This window comes from Chlorocebus sabaeus, chromosome 25 (assembly GCF_047675955.1).
Source record: "Chlorocebus sabaeus isolate Y175 chromosome 25, mChlSab1.0.hap1, whole genome shotgun sequence".
In the NCBI taxonomy this organism is placed as follows: domain Eukaryota; kingdom Metazoa; phylum Chordata; class Mammalia; order Primates; family Cercopithecidae; genus Chlorocebus; species Chlorocebus sabaeus.
The window spans coordinates 25,771,758-25,794,232 of NC_132928.1; the positions used below are offsets into that span (position 1 = coordinate 25,771,758).

At 46.9% G+C, this 22,475-nt stretch overlaps 1 protein-coding gene across 8 annotated transcripts in view; it reads right to left on the reverse strand.

Moving 5' to 3' along the window:
- The window catches only part of ATP2B4 (ATPase plasma membrane Ca2+ transporting 4), a 113,945-nt gene that overhangs the window by 30,213 nt on the left and 61,257 nt on the right, over positions 1–22,475 (reverse strand). For all 8 annotated transcript variants that reach the window (XM_007988875.3, XM_007988876.3, XM_007988869.3 and 5 more), the window contains 9 exons: positions 11,770–11,967; positions 10,412–10,669; positions 9,799–9,924; positions 9,201–9,326; positions 8,051–8,086; positions 6,334–6,495; positions 2,924–3,138; positions 2,050–2,292; positions 566–807 (listed from right to left, as the gene is read on the reverse strand). In XM_007988875.3, the coding sequence (XP_007987066.2) occupies positions 566–807; positions 2,050–2,292; positions 2,924–3,138; positions 6,334–6,495; positions 8,051–8,086; positions 9,201–9,326; positions 9,799–9,924; positions 10,412–10,669; positions 11,770–11,967 (1,606 nt within the window). The remainder of the gene's footprint in view (positions 1–565; positions 808–2,049; positions 2,293–2,923; positions 3,139–6,333; positions 6,496–8,050; positions 8,087–9,200; positions 9,327–9,798; positions 9,925–10,411; positions 10,670–11,769; positions 11,968–22,475) is intronic.

Genomic DNA, 22,475 nt, shown 5'->3' on the forward strand with positions numbered 1-22,475 from the left:
GCGTGAGCCACTGCGCCTGGCCGAATAGTCACTTTTAAAGTTACGTAAATTCTCTGTAATCAGAAATGGGAATGGGAAGGAAAGAGAAGGAAAAGAGAACACAGAACAAACATTTCTAGTACTTGTTATGTACAAGGCATTTCACATACATTGAATCATTTAGTTACAGTGAGGCAGTAGTACTTTTAGGAGCTGAGTACTGCTCTCTCTGTTTTCAGATTAGGAAATGGAAACTGAGGATCGTCCAGGTCTGAATCTTGACTGTGCCACTGTTAGCTGTATCACCTTGAGTGAGATACTTAACTTCCTTATATCTCTGTTTTCTCATCTGTAAAACTGGAATCATCACAGTACCCACCTTCCTGAGTTGTGAGGATTAAATACAACAAGCCACCGTAAGCACTTAAATAACATGCATGGCCTGAGTACACGCTTGGATATTAGTTATTATGGCACCACCTGGCTGGAGGGCTCCCTCATCCGCATGGGTTCAGTGTGGGGTGTGCACCCATGCCTTCCTGAGGAGAGGCTCTTGAAGGGAAGCAGAGCTGTCAGGGGTGCTCACTTGCGCAAGATGATCTCAGAGGCGCCCTTGCTGTACATACGGAAGCCACCGCTGGGATTCCTGATGACGGTGCTCATTGACTTGCGCACTGAGTTGAAGGTGTACACCTTGTAGAGCTTCTCCTCGGGCACTTCATTACGCACAGCCTGGTAATCCTGCTTCAGATCTGTGACAAAGCCTAGCAGGGCACACTCGGTCTTGTTTCCCACCTGCCGAGGCAGGCCTCCCTCCTTCTCTGGAGGCTGGGAGAAGAAATATACACAGCGCTAGTGAGTAAGATGCCTTGACAAGGCAGAGAACTTAGGGAGGAATGAACTCATTTACAAAGCCTTCACATTATATACCTGGAGCTCATGGGGGAAATAACATTTGTTTTTTGTTTTTTTTTCTTTTCTTTTTTGGAGATGGAGTCTCACTCTGTTGCCCAGCCTGGAGTACAGTGGCACGATCTCGGCTCACTGCAACCTCCACCTCCCGGGTTCAAGTGATTCTCCTGCCTCAGCCTCCCAAGTAGCTGGGTCTACAGGTACCTGCCACCATGCCCAGCTAATTTTTGTATTTTTAGTAGAGATGGGGTTTCACCATGTTGGTCAGGCTGGTCTCAAACTCCTGACCTCAGGGGATCTGCCCACCTTGACTTCCCAAAGTGTTGGGATTACAGGCGTGAGCCACCGCACCTGGCATCTTTTTTGTTTTTCTTTTTGACATAGCATCTTGCTCTGCTGCCCAGGCTTGACTGCAGTGGTGTGATCTCAGCTCACTGCAGCCTTGACCTCTTAGGCTCAAGTGATCCTCCCACCTCAGCTTCCCGAGTAGCTGGGACTACAGGTGCGCAATCATGCCTGGCTAATTTTGTTTATTTTTGTAGAGATGAGGTCTCACAATATTGCTCAGGCTGGTCTCAAACTCCTGGGCTCAAGCGATCCTCCCACTTTGGCTTCCCAAAGTGCTGGGATTACAGACGTGAGCCACTATGCCCAGCCTATTTTTTTTCAAGGATAGGCAGAGAGTGGTCAGTGGTAACTGTGATCCTTGTGTCATTCAGGGCTTAGGGATTTTGTAGTTTGCTCTAGTGGTAGTGCTGGTGGGTCTTATCCTTGTGTGGGTCTTATTCTAATACTCTGTGCTTGTTTCTAGAAAGTGAGTAATTTACTTCTGATAAGCCCAATTCTACTCTGGGACACGTTCTACTTGCCCTCCTTAGAGACATTGCCTTTACATGCTAATTGGGAGGGTATTTCCTGGCCATAGATTCGTACAGGCCCTTGCCCTGAACCCTCCATTGACTCCCAGGTACTTTTCCATAGTCTCACCCAAACATGTTCACTCCAGAGTGAGAAATGGTGCTCACTCTCACCTGGGATGAGAATTTAGGGATGGCAATTTAGGCAGTGTAAACAATAAGCGGGTTCATTTCAGAGAAAATGGATGTTCCCTTCCAACCAACCACCCATTCTGAGTGTCTAGGCAAAGGAGATGCTTACCAGAATCTTGGAGGTATAAGCGCTGTTGATAGAAATGCCATTGACAATGAGGTCCAGGACTTTGGGCAGGAAGACATCAGGGCTTGGGATTTGACGGTAATGGATGCCCCCAATATAAGCTTGTACCACAGTCATGCGGTTCATAGTCAACGTGCCTGTCTTATCAGAGCAGATGGCGGTGGCATTGCCCATGGTCTCACAAGCATCCAAGTGCCGCACCAGGTTATTGTCTTTCATCATTTTCTACAAAGGAGAAAAGACTTGAGGGGGGACTAACTGGACTCTCCTAAATATAGGTCAAAGCCATTTCCTAGCCAACATCTCTCCATATTTCATCTTCCAGTCCCACACAAAAATCCAAGATACTGGCTGGGTGCGGTGATTCATGCCTGTAATCTCAGCACTTCCGGAGGCTGAGGTGGGCAGATCACCTGAGGTCAGGAGTTCAAGACCAGACTGGCCAACATGGTGAAACCCTATCTCTACAAAAGATACAAAAAGTAGCTGGGCGTGGTGGTGTACACCTGTAATCCCAGCTACTTGGGAGGCTGAGGCACGAGAATCACTTGAACCTGGGAGGCCGAGGTTGCACCATTGCACTCCAGCCTGGGTGACAGAGTGAGACTCTGTCTTAAAAAAAAAAAAAATCCAAGATACCATTTTTGTCATTCTCTGAAGGTTCTACAGGGTCATTTCAACATTGATGCATCTGACAGAGATGGTCCTTCCATTAACACCAGGGACTTCTGCTCTTGTGAGGCACCAGCCAAAGTTTACAGAAGATAGAATGGCTTATCTTTTCACTAAGGGTTACATGGTACCCTTCCCTCCCATCTCTATCCTAAAGGAAGACATAGGATTGTTCCAGTCTCACCTTCACAGAGTAGGCCAGTGAGATGGTGACAGCCAGGGGCAGCCCCTCTGGCACAGCCACCACCAGTACAGTGACGCCGATGATGAAGAACTTGACAAAGTACTGGATGTAGATGGGAGTACACTCAGGGAGCCATGGTCTGCGATTTATCACAAAGTTGTCAATCACGAAGTATAGAATCAGGATGAAAACTGTGAGAGCAGACATGAGCAGACCTGTCCAGAGAAACAAGTCACATGAACCCAGGCCTGAGGGCATTCCTAGGGCCCTAGCCAGACATAGAATGGCATCAGTTGTAGCCTTTGTTGCCAATTGTTAAAACCACCATCTCCAGGAAGACTTACTAAAATCCCCGCCCAGTCTCTGTTGCTTATACATTATAGCATAAGGAACAAACACTGGTTTTGTATTTCAAAGACACAGGTTCTATTCTTAGCACTGCACTAACTTGACTTGTGGCTTTGGACAAGTCATTGACCCTCTCTGGGCCTGTTTCCTAGATCAAATTCCTCATTCATAAATCAGGGGGTTGATCTGTTTCCTGAAACAGCATTCTATGATCCTATTCCACACCCACCCTCTCCCTACGATTCATAATGTCATGACTGTATTTGTCCATTTCCTAGTAGTTTATCAATTTTGACTTCTCCCCTACTAACCTCCGAATGCTGGACAATTCACACCTTGTTTACAGCAATGCCTCTGTGGTGCTAGCATATCACCTGCATGGCTAACTCTTAGAACAGTGCTTCCCAACCTTTCTCTTGTCATGGCACACATAGAAGATGCCAATAACAGTAAATATTTATGTGGGCACCTACTGTGGGCCAGGCAAGCACTTCACAACAACCCTGTGAAATAGGTTACTATTATCACTCCCTTTTTAAAGATGATGAAATGAAAGTACTGAGAGGTCTTTGGTATGGCCCATTGGTAGAGTGACCAAACCATCCTGAGACTACTGAACAGTTTCCAGGGATGTGGGGTTTTGCTAAAATTGAGAAAATCCCAAGCAAACTGGGACGGTTGGTGACCCTACACATTACAGTACATGAAAGAATCTGCTGAAGGTCAAAACCGACTGGCCTAGGGATTCTGATTGCCATGGGTGCTGCCTGAATGCTTTGAGGGCTGATGGAATCAGTATCTGGGGACAACTGTCCCTAACTGTGGCACAATATTTGGGAAAAGCTCTGCTTTAAATCATTGTCTGGTTTTGGTTTTTGCTTTTCCCAAGGGCCAGATGATTCGGGGGCCTCCAAGCAAGGCTAGAGATGATATCAGTGAAAGCAAATTCTTCTGTACTTTACTTGATTAGGGCCAGGACTCAGGTGAAGAAGCAAGCCACTGAGGGTGCAAAATTAAGAAGGAACTCACTCTCCAGGTGGTGGAAGGCATCTGACTTGCCTCACCCTATTCCTGGACTGGCCTAACATATAAAATAAAGCAACAAAGGAGACTAGTGGCCAGCCATCAGGCAGCTTGTACTCTCTAAGAAGAACAAGGCAGGGGCCAGGTGCAGTGGCTCACGCCTGTAATCCCAGCACTTTGGGAGGCTGAGGCCGGCAGATCACTTGAGGCCATGGGATCACTTGAGGCCAGGGGCAGATCACTCGAGGACAGGAGTTCAAGACTAGCCTGCCCAACATGGCGAAACCCTGTCTTTACTAAAAATTAGCCAGGCATGGTGGTGCATGCCTGTAATCCCAGCTACTCGGGAGACTCACTTGAACCCCTGAGGTGGAGGTTGCAGTGAGCCAAGATTGCATCACTGCATTCCAGCTTGGATGACAGAGTGAGGCTTTCTCACAAACAAACAAATAAGCAAAAACAACAATAAAAAAACAAGGTAAGGATTAGGAGAATAGTACAAGGGTTAGGTGGGGTATATTTAATGTTTCAGACCTGTGTGTTTGATTCTGCCCCTGCAATTCATCTCATCCATGTATAGTTTATATGCAAGAGATTTCACAGCAGTTAAAATTAGCTGGGCACTAGAACGGACACAAAGAGGTTAGGCCAACTCAGTCCAGTAGATCTTTCTGTGAAATGTAAGAAGTTCTCTATCTGTGCTGTCCAATATGACAGCCACTGCTAGCACATGTGGCTCGTGACCAACTAACATGTGCCCCAGCAACTGGATTTTTAACTTTATTTGCTTGTAATTAATTTAAATTGCAGCAGTCACGTGTGGTGAGCGGCTGCTATGGGGGGCAGCATGGATCCCACCATCCAGTGTGTGCACATTGAATCAGCGGTGTTGGCATCCTGTGGGGGTTTGTTAGGAATGCAGAATCTCAGGCTCCACACCAGACCCCCTGAACTGAATCTACACCTTAACAAGACCCCCGGGTAAGTTGTACACAGCTGTATAAAGTGCAGAAATGTGCTGATTATGATTGTGGTAAACAGAAAGGTGGAATCACAGAATAAACAGTGGTAAAAGACTATTCTCTGGCAGGGCACGGTGGCTCATGCCTGTAATCCCAGCACTTTGGGAGGCCGAGGTGGGCGGATCACTTGAGGCCAGGAGTTCGAGACCAGCCTGGCCAACATGGTGAAACCCCATCTCTACTAAAAATACAAGAATTAGATGGGCGTGGTGGTGTGTACCTGTAGTCCCCACTACTTGGGTGGCTGAGGCAGGAGAATCGCTTGAACCCAGGAGGTGGAATCTGCAGTGAGTTGAGATGGTGCCACTGCACTCCAGCCTGGGCAACAGAGAAAGACTCCATCACAAAAAAAAAAAAAAACCCAAAAAACAAAAAACAAAAAAACTATTCCTTGAGGGATATGTCCACTGAAGTAGCAGTCTTCTATTTCTTCTTCCCACTCCCCATTCTCCCGCTCCATTGAAAGAAGGTGGTAAGACAGGAAAATGCAGAGGCAAGTGATGGAGAAGCCACTTTCTCATATGCAGAGTGCATTTAGAGAGGGCCTGTCTAACCACAGCCTTCCTTCTTCCTCCAGTCCTTACTTGGTATTTATTGCTTTGTGCTTGGCCAGATCCTACTACTATGCTAGGGAATTGCCTCTAGCAAGCTGCAGCCTTCTCTATCTTTAAGGAATTTACAACTCAAAACAAGAGACAGGTAAGTAGTTATTAAAATCTTCCTTCTTGCTAATGTAAATCTCCCCTACTGTAATATATGCTCTTTACTTCTCATTCATTTGGATTAAGAGATCTCACGGCCATTAACCCTTACACACAGGAAAACATTTATCTCTGAAAAAGCCTAGGGAGAAACCAAACAGTGGCGGAGTTAGGGACACAGCTGCCTAGCCCCAAGTAGCCATTCTGAAGTTTCACCTTCTTTCTGCCAGTCTCAGTTGGTGCAGAAAGAAGGGGATAAAAGTGATGAGGATGCAGGATAACACTGATAACCACAATGAGGCTGTACCCTACTCACCAGCTTTCCCAATCTGAACAGCCAGGCGAGTCAGCTTGCCCTGCAGCACTGACTTCTCCTTTTTAGGCACCTTGACTGCCTTCTTGTCTTTTTCCTCATTGTCGATTCCCTCCTGGCTATTGAGTGGCTGGATTTCCAGGGCCACTCCGTCTTGGGTCTTTGCTAGAGTGTACACACAAATAGGACAGGTGAGCAGGCAAGGTGGTAGCACTGAGTGGCAGGCAGGTGGAAACCAAAAAACCTTCCTGTCTCTTTCCCAGAATATTCCTTGGACCCTGACATCAGTCCCGACCACTCGCAACCCATGCTAAACATGGAACTTGCCTTCAACACTCTATTAGGGCCTTTGGAATAATATTCTAATGACTTCAGATGAAACTGGGGTGCTTTTAGGGTATGGATTTCTTCTTCAGTGGCAGCTTCCTGGCACTACCTGAGTCCCAAGCCAGATTTATTCCAGCAAGGGGATTAATCATGTCACTAAGCGCTATTAAAACAACCATCCTTCCTGGAACTCAGTGCTTAAAACAGTGAATCTTTACTGCAGAAAGGGGCTGAAGGAGAGGGTTGGTAGATGTTTCTAGAGCACAAGATTGCTCTGTTAAATGGTTTATCTCTCTCTCTCTCTCTCGATTGTCAGGGAAGAAACACATACCCCCAGACCCAGGGTATTTTCCAGCTCCTTCTAGCAGTTGAAGGATAGGAAAAGAAAATTCCCTTTCTTCCCTGCCTAACAAAGGTAGAGAGATACAGAGTGGGACCTAGGGTTAAGTCTTTTGGGGAAGAGGGAAGAAGCTGGTGTGAGGGACCTCCTGTAATAAGAGAAAGCAGGGATAAAGAGAGACATATAAATCCATTTTGCTTTTAAAAGAAGAGTTAAAGAACTAAAATTAAAGAATTATTTCTGTTTAGCTCTGGTTTTCTAATGTGATGACTTTATTTCTAAAGACTGCTGTGATGCGGGTTACAAAGTAAAAACAAATCTCTAGGAGTGTCACAAGAGAGCAGTTCTTGCTGGCTCCCAGCACCACTCCATTTTCACCCCTGCAGGGCTCAGCCCCTTGCTTAGGATACCCTTCCTGAGTAGTCCCTGCTGTCAGACTCACAAACAAGAAGACAGAGATGGAATGTGAACACAGCCACCAAAAGAGAAACACACATCAGATCAGGAGGAAGAAAACAGACTGTGGCGAGAACAAAGAAGAGAGGTGGGGAGAGAGGTACAGAGAAAGGGCTCTCTCCAAGCACCCCTGAGAAGACCAGCAGAGAAGGGATCCAGACCAGAAGAGGACACCGATGAGGAAGCTATCAAGAGGAGGGTGCAGGGACTGCCCACCCCACCTCCCTCCGCCATGAGGACCCTGAAGTCTTCCAACCCAGGAACTGATGACTGTTGGTGTTTAAATCAGGCTGAGGGCAATGAAGCAGAGTTCAACTCCCTGGGAAGAGCAGATCAATCCTACACACTCCCCAAGAGAAACCTTGACATGACATTCTGTGAGCCAACAGCAGAGGGTGCTGTTGTCCCATCTTAGATTGGGATCAGGACCTTGAGACCACCCCAAAAATCTCTGCACCTTCCTCAGGATGAGGCATCTGAGCCACAGCAGGAGATAACAGATTTATGGAGAGGAAAAGGGAGAAGGCAGATGGCCTGGAAAGGTCTGGTTTGAGCGTGGGCAGGTAGAGATGGTAAATGAGTGGTTGGAGAGGTTACCTTTGTTGCGATTTTCAGGGACTCCTTGCTTTTTACCTGTTTGAACAAGAAAGAAAGAAGTGGGGTCGAAACCCAAAGTGACTATTAAGAGATCCAATTTGTTGGTCCTGCTCAGAGCCCAGAAGGGCGACAGTTAAGTGGTCGGGTTGCAGGGAAGGGACATAAATGTAAAGGAAGCTCACATCTCTGCTTTCATTCATTCTTGCTAGAGGCTCTCATGAATCCTCGGGATAGCCACCAAAACGCTCACGTAGGTGAGTGCATACTCACACCTGAGGTGCTTTCTCTTGCTCCTGGCCTGAATCACATTGCTTGGAAAACTAGGGTGGGGATTAGGAAGTGAGAGGTTTGAACTATTTCTGCCTGATGGCAAAGACTCTGAAAGGTGTCTCCGTGTTACTTCAATAGCACCAGGCAAGCTTCCTCCTTATTCATCTGCAGGCAGCTGCAGAAATGAATTGTTTAGTTCCTGAGAGAATGTGTTTTGTTTCCTTTTCATAAACTGTCCTCCACTAAACAGCCCAAGATGATTCTCCAGCCATGTGGTAGAAACCTTCTCTCCCCTAAGGGAAGAAGGAATGCTTAGGGAAACGGGTAGACTTGGTTTTAGTATCTTTTCCTCTTTCTCCCTCTTATTCTTTCCTTCAGGAATAACTAAGGGGCAAAGACTGAACTAACTGTTCCTACTCTTCTAGCTGTGTGTCTCTTCCACTGAGAGCCCAGTTTCGGCAGAAATCTATTTTATTCTTCTGGCCAATTTTCTCTTAGTCTTGATGGTTCATTTAACCCCCCATCTTTGAGGAAGAAATTTGGGGGAGGAGGAGTACATGGAAGGCGTTTGGGGCTACGGCACCTAGCCAGTTTATTTAGGGCAGGCTTTATAACTTACCCCTTTACAAGCCACCAATAGACACAAAAATCAAGGCTCAAATTCAACCTGACTTGGGACCCTAGAGCCAGGATCTGGTTTTCATCAGAGCCCCCTGGAGCCAAGGATTTACATCTTTATCTCAGCAAGGAATTTGGATATCTGCTTTCTTCATCGCAGTAGATTCTTCTAACCATGCTTTCTATCCAGATCTGCTCCCTTGCTTCCTTGTTTGTCCATGGGGATGAGAGGAAAGAGAATCTCAGTCCAGATGCCCCTTACCTTTCTTCTTCTTCTCCCCTTCGTCATCCTCATTGACCCCCAAGAGAGTAAGGATGATTCCAGTCTGAGAGTTGACACCAACAGCCGTCACCACTATCCGGCCAGAACCTTCCATGACATGGGTCCCTACATGGGAAAGGAGAAGATGGGAAGGAATGTTTTTTTTTTAATACCTAGACATGATTTGATATGAAACACAAATTTGGAAGAAAAAAATAGTCCTCCCTACCCCATGGATAATGATGTATTTAGCACAGTAGGAAAAGGTCAAGAGCTGGGCACATTTAAAACAGACCAGACAAACTGGGAGTAAGGAGGAAAACGAGTCTGACCGCTTTAGGGTAAGCCCTCCCTCCTGCCCCCACTCCCACCCCTGCAACCAGCAGAGCCCCTTCAAGGGCCTTATTACTCTTGTTTCACGGAAAACTTCATTTAGGCTGCCTGATATCCTTGTATTCCACCTACCAAAATGCTGCTGCCCCAGTTGAATCCCAGGGAAGGAGATGGGACACAGTCAGAAGAGAGAACAGGGTCTGGATCCTATGGCCTGGGTGTTTGCAGGGAGGTAAATGGGAACTTGGGTAGCCAGGGCCTATACCTGAGAGCAACATGGGGTCTTTGTCCAGGGACTTCTTGACATGGTCGGATTCCCCTGTCAGAGAGCTCTCATCAATCTTCAGATCATTCCCTTGGATCAGGATCCCATCTGCAGGCAGCAGATCACCTAGAGCACAAAGGGGAAGAAGGGACAGTGAAGGAGATAGTAAGAGATTGGCTGAGGGTAGGGACCTCCAACTCCTTCAACCCCATCTCACGGCTGCCTCCGTGGGCCCTATCTGGAGGGCAATGGTCGTGAGTACATGGAGGGTCTTTACAAGACTTCAGCTCTGTACAACCTGGGAGAAGGTTGCTTTCCAGGCATTATAAATTCAAACTCTTATTCATCCCCACACCTTTCCATGGCCTGAATATTACACACTTTTAACCCTAAGACACACAGAGTACAAGTCTGACAATCTCGTGGCAGAGCTTCAGCTACTCCTTTCTGAAATTCCTTCCCACAACCTCTTTAAACTCTAACCTAGAAGTGAATACAGTTTTGGATCTTATCTTTTTGGGTTTTCAGCAATTCCCAGCCCCCTCATGCCAAAGGACCTATCCCTTAAATGGGGGTGGTGGTGGGGTAAGCAAAAGAGACACGGAGCTCTCACCGTATTTGACTTGGGCAATATCACCGACCACAATCTCAGCCACAGGGAGCTGGATGAGTTGACCATTTCGGATGATGGAGAACTTTTGCTCCTGTTCAATGCGGTTCTGCAGCCCCCGGAATTGCTTCTCTTTGCTCCAATCATTAAAGGCAGTCACTAACACCACGATGATCACTGAGAAAAGGATGGCTGCCCCCTCAATCCAGCCAGCTTGTGCCTCACTTTCATCTTCTGGGGTACTTGCAACTTGACCACACACTATCCCAGGAAGGGAGAGAAATAGTCACTGAAGGGCTTTTGTTGACAATAAGAAATGGGAGTGGTGCTTCCACAATCCCAAGATAGAAAGTCAGGAAGAGTGAATAATAGCAAACACAACTGTTGGCTGGAAGAGGATATCAGAGGATAGTAGGATTGAGTATTATCTTATCACGAGTGTAACTATTTATGTTAATCCAAAAGAGGTAAATGACTAAATAGTACAAACTATCAAATTTAGGCAAGTCACATGTAAGGTCACACTTATGGTTCCCAACATGGTCAGGCTTTTGCTACTGTTTCCCATAATGTGAGACAATTGGTGGCGGGGGGCACTTTGAGATGCAGGGTTTTGTTGGTTGGATAAGGGTAGAGAATTCCTGGCTGGGGATGTTGGTTCACACCTGTAATCCCAGCACTCTGGGAGGCCAAGGCAGGCAGATCGCTTGACCCCAGAGGTTTGAGATCAACCTGGGCAACATAGTGAGACCTTGTCTCTATGTTATAAAAATTATTAAATAGGCCGGGCAAGTGGGTCACACCTGTAATCCCAGCACTTGAGGAGGCCGAGGCAGGTGGATCACCTGAGGTCAGGAGTTTGATACCAGTCTGGCCAACATGGTAAGGCCCTGTCTCTACTAAAAATACAAAAATTAGCCAGGCGTGATGGCACACACCTGTAATCCCAGCTACTCAGGAGGCTGAGGCATGAGAATCGCTTGAACCCAGGAGTTTGCAGTGAGCCCAGATCAAGCTGCTGTACCCAGCCTGGGTGACAGAGCAAGAATCCATTAAAAAAATAATAAATAAATAAATAAATAAATAAATAAAATGTCTTAAAAGGGTAGAGGATTCCTGACATTCTGAAAAAAGATTTAATGGAAGAAAGAGGGTGGGGGTGGGGTGGGGAGGAACCCTTGGAATAAGGATGAGTTGGAAGAATAGCGTAGTACTACTGCTGGTTTCCTTTGGAAAGCCCACTCTGGATAATGGGGGGAATGTTTTAAGCTATAACCTGTCAGCCACCAATACTAAGTGCTTTTTGGTGGTGGTGGAAAGCACCCAGATAAGAGTCACGCTGACTTGTTTAGGATACTCACGTTCATTTTCTTCACCAGCAGGGCGATAAAAGGACAGGACCAGGGAGATGATGGCTGCAATCTCCAGGATGATGAGTGTGACATCTTGAAGGGCTTCCCACACTAATTCTAAGAAGGTTTTGGGCTTTTTGGGGGGGATCACATTGTGTCCGAACACCTGCCTACGTTTCTCCAGATCTGCAGGGTTCCCAGATAGACCTGAAAAGGAGATAGGAGTGGATGAATGAATGCAAAAAAAAAAAAAAAAGAAAATGATAAAAGGCAGTTTTGAAGTGGCGATGAGTCATGATCATGCCATTACACTTTAGCCTGGGCAACAGAGAGAGACACTGTCTCAAAAATAAATAAAATAAAGAGCCAGGCATGGTGGCTCACGCCTGTAATGCCAGCACTTTGGGAGGCCAAGATGGGTGGATTGCTTACATTTAGGAGTTCAAGACCAGCCTGGGCAACTTTGTGAAACCCTGTCTCCACAATAAAGACAAATATTAGCCAGGCATGGTGTGGTGCACCTGCAGTCACAGCTACTCAGGAGGCCGAGGTGGGAGGACTGTTCTGACCTCGGGAGTTTGAGGCTGCAGTGAGCAGCAGTGATCATGCCACTGCACTCCAGCCTGGGCAACAAAGTGAGACCTTGTCTCTAAAATAAAATAAATAAAAAAGATCCCCTGCTTCCTGATTTGCTCAAGTATGAGATCCAGTTAGAGACAACCATCCTAATCTACTCAGGACTCAGAGAGGGTGGAACTTTCAGGCTAAAAATGGGCAAAATGAAACTGGTCAGCCACGGGACCACTCACTTATCTTAGTGACAAGTATAATCTGGATAAATTCCTAACCAGACATAACATCTTATCTGCTACTGATTGAGTATGCCCCAGGGTCCAGCTCTGAGAATATAAATATTAAAGTGGTTCTTGGGATTCACATAGAACTTTTATGTCATATGAACAGGTAAATGCTGTGGTGATTTAAATGCAGAGTGAGCTGCCATCCATTGGCTCACACACAAAGGCCAGGAAGAACAAGCTCCTTGCTCAAGGTCATGCAGGATGGAGGCAGAGCCCACACACGTGTCCTGATTCTAAGATACAGGAGCTTTAGGGGAGCATCAGAGCAGAGTCTTTGAGACTATAACTTGTGGGCATTCCCTTTAAGCACATGTGCCCCTCCTTTTCTGTCACACACATATACACACCTGTGTGCCTATGTGTGTGCATGCACACACACTCACAGAGGCACAAACACACACCACTGAGAGGTACTACCATTCTACTAAAGACTAAGTAGGTACTAAGGGAAGTACTACTACTCAGATTGAATAAAAAGCGAACAAGAAAGGTGAGGCCACAAAGTTTCAGATACTACACAGTACTTGATCACCAGCATCCTCCCCACCAACATATGTTTGCTTACATACCTCTGTGTACACACACCACATACCACACATACCATACAGACACATACACACCACAAACCACATACACCACTCACATCACACACCATATGCACAATATACAGACACATACACACCAAACACAAACCACATACACAGTACATACCACACAGATATACGACACACACACACACACAGACCACGTACCACATACATACCATACCTACTCTCTAGACACCTTCTCAGAAGGACAAGAGATAGGCAGAATTATTCTCAGTGCTTTCCTTATAGTTGGGTCCTTTCACAGGTCCCCAGGTAGGGCTACTCTTGAAGGGAAGAGGGGAAATCCTACCGTGGCGATGAATGCCAGTTGGTATTCATCAAGTTGTTTACATGCTGAAGCAAAGTATTACTGGTTTTGACACTGGAAGCTGTTGGCTGCTGATTTGAAGGGTTTCCCACAGGCAGGGTGGGGTGGCTTTTGTCTTGAAAAAAGGTTAGCAGCTGAGGAGGGTCAGAATCAGAGGAAGGGAACTTCAACTAAGCTTCACAGAGAGAACAAGACAAAGTGGATGATGGGGGCTGCAGGGACAAAACAGGCAAAGGACTTGGATGCCAGAGGCCTTCCTCACACTTTAGTCAATAGGAAGGGCTATTCTGTTGCTGAGGAAGGAATGCAGATGTGATATAAGGGCAAATGTCTACTCTTCACTGAAAATCTTCACTGAATAGAACCCAAGAGTGGGCCAGGCATGGTGGCTCATGTCTGTAATCCTCAGCACTCTGGGAGGCCTAGATGGGCGTATCACTTGAGATCAGGAGTTTGAAACCAGCCTGGCCAACATGGTGAAACCTTGTCTCTATTAAAAATAAAAAAAAATTAGCCGGGCATGGTGGCGCATGTCTGTAATCCCAGCTACTAGGGAGGCTGAGGCAGGAGAATTGTTTAAATCTGGGAGGCAGAGGTTGCAGTGAGCCGAGATCACGCAACTGCACTCCAGCCTGGGCGAGAGAGAGACTCTGTCTCAAAAAACAAACAAACAACAACAACAACAACAACAAAAAACCAAACAAACCCAGGAGTGTTACCTTAAGTGTCAAGACGAGAGATTTGCGTTAGGACCTGAGGAAGACATCTGAACAGATAAAGATTTTGAAAATGGGAAAATAGGTACCCAAGGGAGTATTATTTGCAGAGCTTGGGATGGCCTCCTTTCCCTATGCTATAAAACAAAAAGCACCAGGAGACATACTCAAGATACTCGTCTGTCTGGGAAGGTACATGTGGGGGGTGGAAGATGAAAGTGAGGGGCAGGGGATGAACTGGCATCCACACCTGTGCAGTCAGGGGTGTGAGGGCCCTCTTTTGAGACCACATTCACTTGCTAGTGTTTAGGAGAGAGACACAGGAGCTGGTTAGGGAAGTGGTGCCTGATGTCTTACCCACGGTCTCCTGATTCCCAGTGCCCAAGCACATCACCCTGGCCTCCAGCGCAGTGGCACAGCTGAGCCCCGCAGAGCTGTGAGGTTTGGCCAAACCTCCAGAAGCAAACTGAGTTGCTCCCCAGAGGCTCCCTGCCCCCACCAGCCTGAGAAGTCAGGTTCCTAGTCCCTAGTTCCTAGGGACAGCCAGGGCCTGGGAAAGGAGTGTTCTGGGTAGGGCATCTTTAGCCCCAGACAGGCAGAGGCAGACTTGCCAGGGGGCAGGGCCTTGCTGGTCCTTTCTCCCCAGGGACCAGAGATGGCAAGGCTGTGCCAAGTTGGACCTGCTGTGCTGGAGAGCCAGGCTTGCTGAAGGGAAGCAGGAGTGCTGTTAATTTGTTAACCTACCTGGGATGCTTCTCAAAGAAGCAGGATTCACAATGTAAAGGGAGGAGATGCCCTTTCCTCCTTACCATGGTTTAGTAGATGATTATGAGGGCAAACCAAGATATCAGATATTAAAGATCATAAGGTGCACCCCAACAGCCTAATGAAACCCTCCCTCCCAAAAGAGGGACATACGAGGGGTGGAGAACACGGCTACCGTCCCTCTCCGCTCTCATGCTAATACCCCGTAATCATCCGTGATGCCCAGCCCCCCATCTCTTATATCATGTAGTCGAGAAATCCTACCAGCTTCAAAATATATCTAGTCCGATCACTTTCCATTTTCACTGTTATCATCCTGGTCTAAACCATCCTCTCTCATCTGGATTATAGCAATCGTCTTCCAACTGGTCTCCTTGCCTCCACCCTCGCTCTCCTGTTCTCAGTCTCTTCTCAATGTATCAGCCAGAATGATCTTTTTTAAGATCTAAGGCAGTACATGCGATTCATCTGCTCAAAACCCTCTGGCTTTTACTTACAGTAAAACTAGGCACCAAGGACTTGATGGGCTTCCAGGCCCCTAATGACTCCCCCAGTCCCCCAGTCCTTATCTCCTACTAGTTTCTCCATGTTCACTGAGATCTGGCCCAGCCAGACTGCCTACTGTTCTCTGAACGCACTAGACATGCGTCTACATCAGGGCCTCTGCACAAGCTGTTCCTTCTGCCCAGATTCCTACTCGCTGGAGAGGGCTCACTTCCTCACCTCCTTCAGGTCTTTGTACAAATGTCTTCTTTTTAGTGAGGCCTACCCTGACCACTGTATTTACCCGGCACTCTTGATCCCCCTCATCCTGCTCACTCATTTCCCTCCACAGGTCTTCTTACCTAGCATATAATAGGATGCATTCATTTATTGTTTGTTCACCTCCTCCACAAGGGCAGGATTTTTGTCATCGTTCCTCAGGCCTACAGCATTGCCCGGCACATCGTACACATGCAAATGTGTAGAATGAACTGAGTGATAACTAAGATTGCTAACATTTAAGCGATTACTATGTGCCAGATGCCTCACCAGGCACAATCATGCCTTCTCATTCAAGCATCACAAACCCCTACATGGTAGCTACTATTAACCCGATTTGATGTAGAAGCAAACTAAGGCCTGGCAGGGGTATAACTACTTGAGCTTAGTAAGTGGCAGAGTCTATGCCACCCCACAGCGGGCCACTGGATGCCAACCTAGACACAGAGGACACTGGGGCATGGAGGCAGCTGCACTCAGCTGAGGCTTCAATCTAGTGTGACTAACTTGTTCCGGTTTGCCCAGGACTTGCCAGGTTTTAGCACTGAAGTTCCTGCCTCCTGGGAACCCCGCTCAGTCCCAGGCAATCAGCGAGGGCTGGCCACCCTACTTCCTTCACCACAGGGCAGGGTTGCATGCTGCTTTCCTCTGTACCTCTAAGCAAGCCAGCGCTGTTCCCATTGTCTACAATTGGGGTGGATTAGTCCTGTCTTCTTCCTTCCTGGCCTCAGGGATGGTAACATCGCCATCAGGTTCATCAGAGTCCAAACCTATGAATTTTGTACTCAATAAAACGTTTCTTATGGCCTTTTTTGGACCCAAGCAAATGAAATGACCTAACTGCCCTCAAAGTCACTTGCTTGCTTCTTTTTTTCACCATTTTCTACTCATCTGTGTGTTCCACCTTAAGTCACCCTGAGCCCGTACAATAGCAACCTTAAGAAGTCAAGTGGCTGTCTCAGTTCCCAGTATGCCCTGCAGCAGGGCGGGGCAGGTCAAGGATCTTAGCTGTAGTAGCCTTGGGAATCCTCTCTGACATGTGGTAAGGCATGGGAAAGCCATGTGGGACTGGGAGATCGGCCAATCCCCAGTTTTGGGCTTTCCATTCCAATTCTTTCTGCCCTAGAGAGCCTTTCAGGCCCTGATCTCAGCAGCTGTAATTTCACACAAATACTTGTCCAGCCCGGGAAAAGGCTCTAAAAGGCCCTGATCTCTGCAGTGGTTTCTCAGACACTCACACAACCTCCTGGAGACGGGAAGGAAAAATTGGCAGGGAGAGAATGCCGGAAACACAGGAAAAGGGTTTCCCCCAGAAATTCCTCAGGAAACTGAGGGGAAATCTTGTCCTCAAGAACATGAAAGAGAAAGCCCCACCTAGAGTGGGAGTACTTCTGGCCCTATGAACCAGACTGAACACATGAGCTAGGAGAGGCAAACAGAATGTTCAGCTGTGAGGTCATCACCCCCACCCCATGCTGGGGAGTTGCACGGCCCCTGCCCAGGCTGGGTGGGAACATGGAATAAACAGCAGTGGAACATTTGTGTCTGCCATGAGTGTGCAGGACCTAGGGCCTGGGAGGAGAAATGCAGCCCAGCCCTCCGTGGCTTAGCTCCAGCAGGGAAGGGCCAACGACATCGGCAGAGGCACCACTTATCAGAACCAGCTCAGCCCCAGAAAGGGTGGGGCTAGGGTAGACATCAGGAGGGACTTCCCAGCTGTCTGAGTTATGATACCTTGCCAAAGGAGGCAGCAGAATCTTCTCCCACACATATAGTACCAGGGAGAATTTTCTCTGGGTTGATTTGAAGGCAGTCCTCTTTTGGTACTTGAGAAGAACAGCAGCAATAAACCTTTCAAGTCTTTCCTTAAAAACCCTGGATTTGGGCTTCGTTTGGCAGCTCATGCCTGTAATCCCAGAACTTTGGGGGGCCCAGGTGGGAGGAGAGCTTGGGCTCAGGAGTTCAAGACCAGCCTGGGCAACACAGAAAGATTCTGTCTCTACAAATAATAAAAAAAAAATAGCTGGACATGATGGCGTGTGCCTGTGGTCCCATCTACTCAGGAGGCTGAGGCAGGAGGATTGCCTGAGTCCAGGAGGTTGAGGCTACAGTAAACCGTGATTTTGCCACTGCATTCCAGCCTGGGCAACAGAGCAAGACCCTGTCTCAAAAAAAGAAAAAAAAAAGTTAAAATTAATTAAAAAAAAAACCAACAACCCTGGATTTGGGGACTGAGGGGGAGGAGTAGCTTAAAATCAAAATAGGGCCATGCAAGATCTAGCCATCTCTGGCTAATAACCAAATGCCACTCTTCCAAGTATACCGCAGTTTCCCTGCTTCAGCATCTCCAGTTTAACACACCCACGGCTTGGAGATTTGCTCCCTATCTGCTAGACTTCTTTAAAGCCATCGATTCAAGGTCACAGCCAGAGGATGATGAACCTGGAGTACAATGCTGCTTTCCTCACTGTGGCCAGCAAAACCCTTCCCAAGGTGGGCCACTTCCTCAGGGCATGCTTCCCTTTATCCCGCCCCCTACTCTTCGCCTTTTTTTGAAAACAGCAGCTGTGGCCCAGGGAAAAAAGGCTCCCTAGATAGCTCTCTGCTTAGCTTTCTGCTCTGCCACTCTGCCATCTTCTGTACTTCATGAATGTGCTTCCGTCCGGTGTCATATTCCCACCTTGGAGCTAAATAGTAAGAATGAAAGCCCCACTTTCGGTAGATGCAGTATCTGCTTCACCCAACGAGGGAATGCTATTTTTCTTCCCACCAACAGCTAATGGTTCAATGCAAGGCAAGGTGAAAAACCAAACCAGACCCCTCAAAAACTTGCAAGTCTTGCTGCTGAATTGTCAAAAGAATGGAGCATAAAAGGCTCCAGGAGAGAAAGCAGGAAGGGGAAGCTTCCTGCTTCCAGGTTGGGGAAGCCTTACCCACTCTCCTCGTGAAGATCTCTCTGACCCCAGCTGGGCAGCATTAAGCCAGTGAACCAAGAAGCCTAGCTCCAGGCAAGGAGGGCTAAGTAGAAAAGAACTGGCAGAGCCTGGGTTGGGCTAGGAAGAGAGAGCCCACAGCCTTCAAGAGGCCTAATTCAGCCCTAGGCATGAAACTCAAACTAGACAGGGAATTCCCAGGATGCAAAGTGGAGTTCCCTGCGGTGGGGGATGGGGAGGGACAGAGGAGGACATTTTGGCTTGAGTCTCTTTCACATCTTGAACTAGTTAGTGATAATCCATCTGCCCAAAGTTTGGTAGGCAGAGTGGACCACAGAATGTTAATCTCTAAGGCCATGCCCAGATCACTGTTATTAGGGTCACTTATTTGCCATCCTTAGCAGAGTTGGGGCAAGAGATGATGGCTGCAGGGCAGAGGGCACAAAGAAGGAGGAAAAATAGCGGTTATGCTTCTAACCTCAAATGGAAGAGCTCCTAAAAATTGATATTCCTGAACAGACTATAAGCTCTAAAGATAGGGAAGAAAATCTCAAAGAAGCCAGTTGCCCATCTTCCTGTCACATCTGTTCCATCCCATCTTCACTCGCCTAGTCCTCCGCATCCCCCTAACACCATCGTGCTTTAGAGCGGCGGTCTCTAAGTCGGGGGCATGCATCCATCTGTTAGAGTGTGAGGAAAATATCAGACCATTTTGTATCACCTCATCCATTTCTATGTTTGCCTATCTTATTATGTAAATAAAAGTGTTAGATGTATTAATAGTAAGGCAGTAGTTTTGTAGGTGAACATTTACTTGGAATATGTACTCAATTTTTTCCAGATTGACAATACTACCAGAAATTTCAATCTGCCACACTGAGAAAGAGCCCAGTCCCAGTATATCTCAGCTTGTGGCAAAATGGACAATTCTTGGTAAAACATGCCACTGCCCTCAGAAGGCAGAGTGACAGGAACACAGTTAAGCCCCAGAGATCTTAAGGTGATAGGAGATGTTCATCTAAATCCTCAAGCTAATAAAACAAAATTGTAATTTGGGCTGGCCGTCTTAAAACACATTTTTTTCCCCTCCTGCCATTTACTCCCCAAGGAATCTCAGCTCCCTAAACCTAGTAACCACCCAGTAATTAAGGAAGGCAAAAATGCTTGCATCTTATGCCAGGAATATTCAGCAGGTGGTAGCAATTGTCACAGAGCGTGGCCATGCTAGAGCTTCCCTGGGTGATCCCTAGATGATACAGGTGTACCATCTCCAGCTTCTAAGCCCCCCTCCCATCCCCTGCAATGCCTTCAGCTTAAGTCCCCATACTGTGTTCCCATAGACCCTGCTCTTCCTCATCAAAGCCCTATGGCCAGATTCCTGAAATTGTCTTCATTCATATGCATCTTCTTTTAGCCTATAAGCTCTGTGGAAGGAGGGACTGCACCTGTCTTGTTCACCCTTGTGTCCCTAGCACCTAGCAGTTATTAAGTATTAGATGAATGTTGTTGAAAAAGAATTGGAGGACCTCAATATCTCACTGTCACACCTTCAACTCTGCAGAGGAGAAAAGAAGTAGAAGGGTACAGAAGGAACATAAAACAAAGTTCCACCAACAATCTTTTAGATCCAAATTCAACCAAAATAGTCTTCAGCCTTTTGAAAGAAGGCCTACAGTTAATAATTTACTGTTTATTCAAGGCTCCCCTTCTCTCTCATTCTGGTCTGAGCCCAGACCTTGCCTCCAAGGAATGGCCTAACTCTTCCTCAGAAAACACCATTCTTCCTCCTAAAAAGGATAGCATAGCTAAGGACCAATGTGCAAAATTCTATAGGGAAAACAGAATACGTATAACCTCTACCTAGGTCAAAGAATCTCTCACCTAGGACCATCCGTTTTTCCTACACACAAAAGGGGATTGAGACTAAGGAAAATACCTCTTCTTTCTTCCCCTTAAGCCACAGGTAATTTTTATCCCAGATTCACCAAAGGCTTCTTATACTCACGAGGCCATGAGATTCCACAGGAAAGCACTCAGAAGGTGAAAGGCTATCTTCCAGCCTATACCAACGAAACTGCTCTGTTCTTTGGGGATTGGAAATGGGATAGTGGGAATGGGATAGGGAAAGAAGAAGAGAAAATAAAAGGGGGGGAAAAAAACTGGAACGGGGAACAAAGCAAGCAAATGAAAAGGATTCCATTGTGCAAAATGCTCACATTGTCCCTCCTGATAAACCCAAGGCAACACAGCTCGCCCAGGAGCTCCAGCCTCACCCCCACATCTTTGCTTTTGTTTATATACAGCCATAAAGACTGAAATCTTTAGTTACCTCGATGTAAACATGTATTCTCCTTTGTGTCTCCCGCCACCCTTTCTTGTTGCCCTAAATTTTCTCCTCTTTTTGGCTCCTGCTGTCAGCCTTATTTCTGGCTGTTGATGAAGGCCATGTAGCTAAACATCTCCAAGCTTTCTTAAGTCTAACCAACTCTTGGCCACGGGGGCAACTCCTCTTACTCTAACTAGCTAATGTATACTCGAGCAACACAAGTATCTAAACATTGGGCTGAGGCAGGGCGCGAGGGCTCATGCCTGTAATCCTAGCACTTTGGGGGGGCCAAGGTGGGCAGATCACTTGAGCCCAGGAGTTCAAGACCACCCTAGGCAACATGGAGAGACCCTGTCTCTACAAAAAATACAAAAATTAGCTGGGTGTGGTGGTGGACACCTGTAGTCCCAGCTAACCAGGAGGCTCAGGTGGGAGGACTGCTTTGGCCTATTAGGTGGAGGTTGCAGTGAGCCTAATTTCACCACTGCACTCCAGCCTCAGTGACAGAGCAAGACCCTGTTTCAAAAAATAAAAATAAAATTGAAAACAACAACAAAAAAAACATTGGGTTGGTGGCGGATCATGCCTGTAATCCCAGCACTTTGGGAGGCTGACACAGAGGTGGCAAAACCCCATCTCTACCAAAAAACACAAAAATTAACCGGGCATGGTGGTGCGCATCTGTGGTCCCAGCTACTTGGGAGGCTGAGGCGGGAGGATCAGTTGAGCCCAGGAGGCGGAGGTTGCAGTGAGCTGAGATTGTGCCACTGCACTCCAGCCTGGGTGACAGAGTGAGAATCCGTCCCAAAATAATAATCTCTTTCTCTCTCCCTCTCTCCAGGCTAAAGGGTTTAAATGACCTGTCTAAGGTCTTACTACCAGGTAGAATGGGATGGAATATTTCATGCCTTCTGACTTACACTCCATTAATGCTCTGCTGCTTCTTATGCTAGAGCAGTCACACAGAGAATCTTAGAAGCACAGATAGTGCTGGGACTACAGGCATGAGCTACTGCGGCCAGCCAAAAGAGATAATGAAGTCCCACCTGCCTTTAGAATTGTGTAAATCTATGATAATAAAACCACGTTAGTGTCAGAAATGTAATAAACCCCAAGTTCCATAAGTCCCCTTAAAAGCTATAGTTTAAAAAAAAATTCTGTCAGTCTATACTAAAGATGCTATCAGTCCATAGAAAATAAAGGAAAAGGGTTACATTCTAGGAATCAATCTCTCTGACCTTCACTTTCACCTTGGTTTCCAACTAGCAGAATTCAAGCACCAGGTAAATTTCTTTATTCTTCTTATTGGTCCACTGGGACCTCCCACAGTGACAAAATTACATTAGGCTGTCAGGCTGTGTGGCCTTCCATGAACAGGCTAGCTTTTTATAGCATCAGTGTATTGGGGATCTTTTTTCTGCCTACCCTAACTAAACAG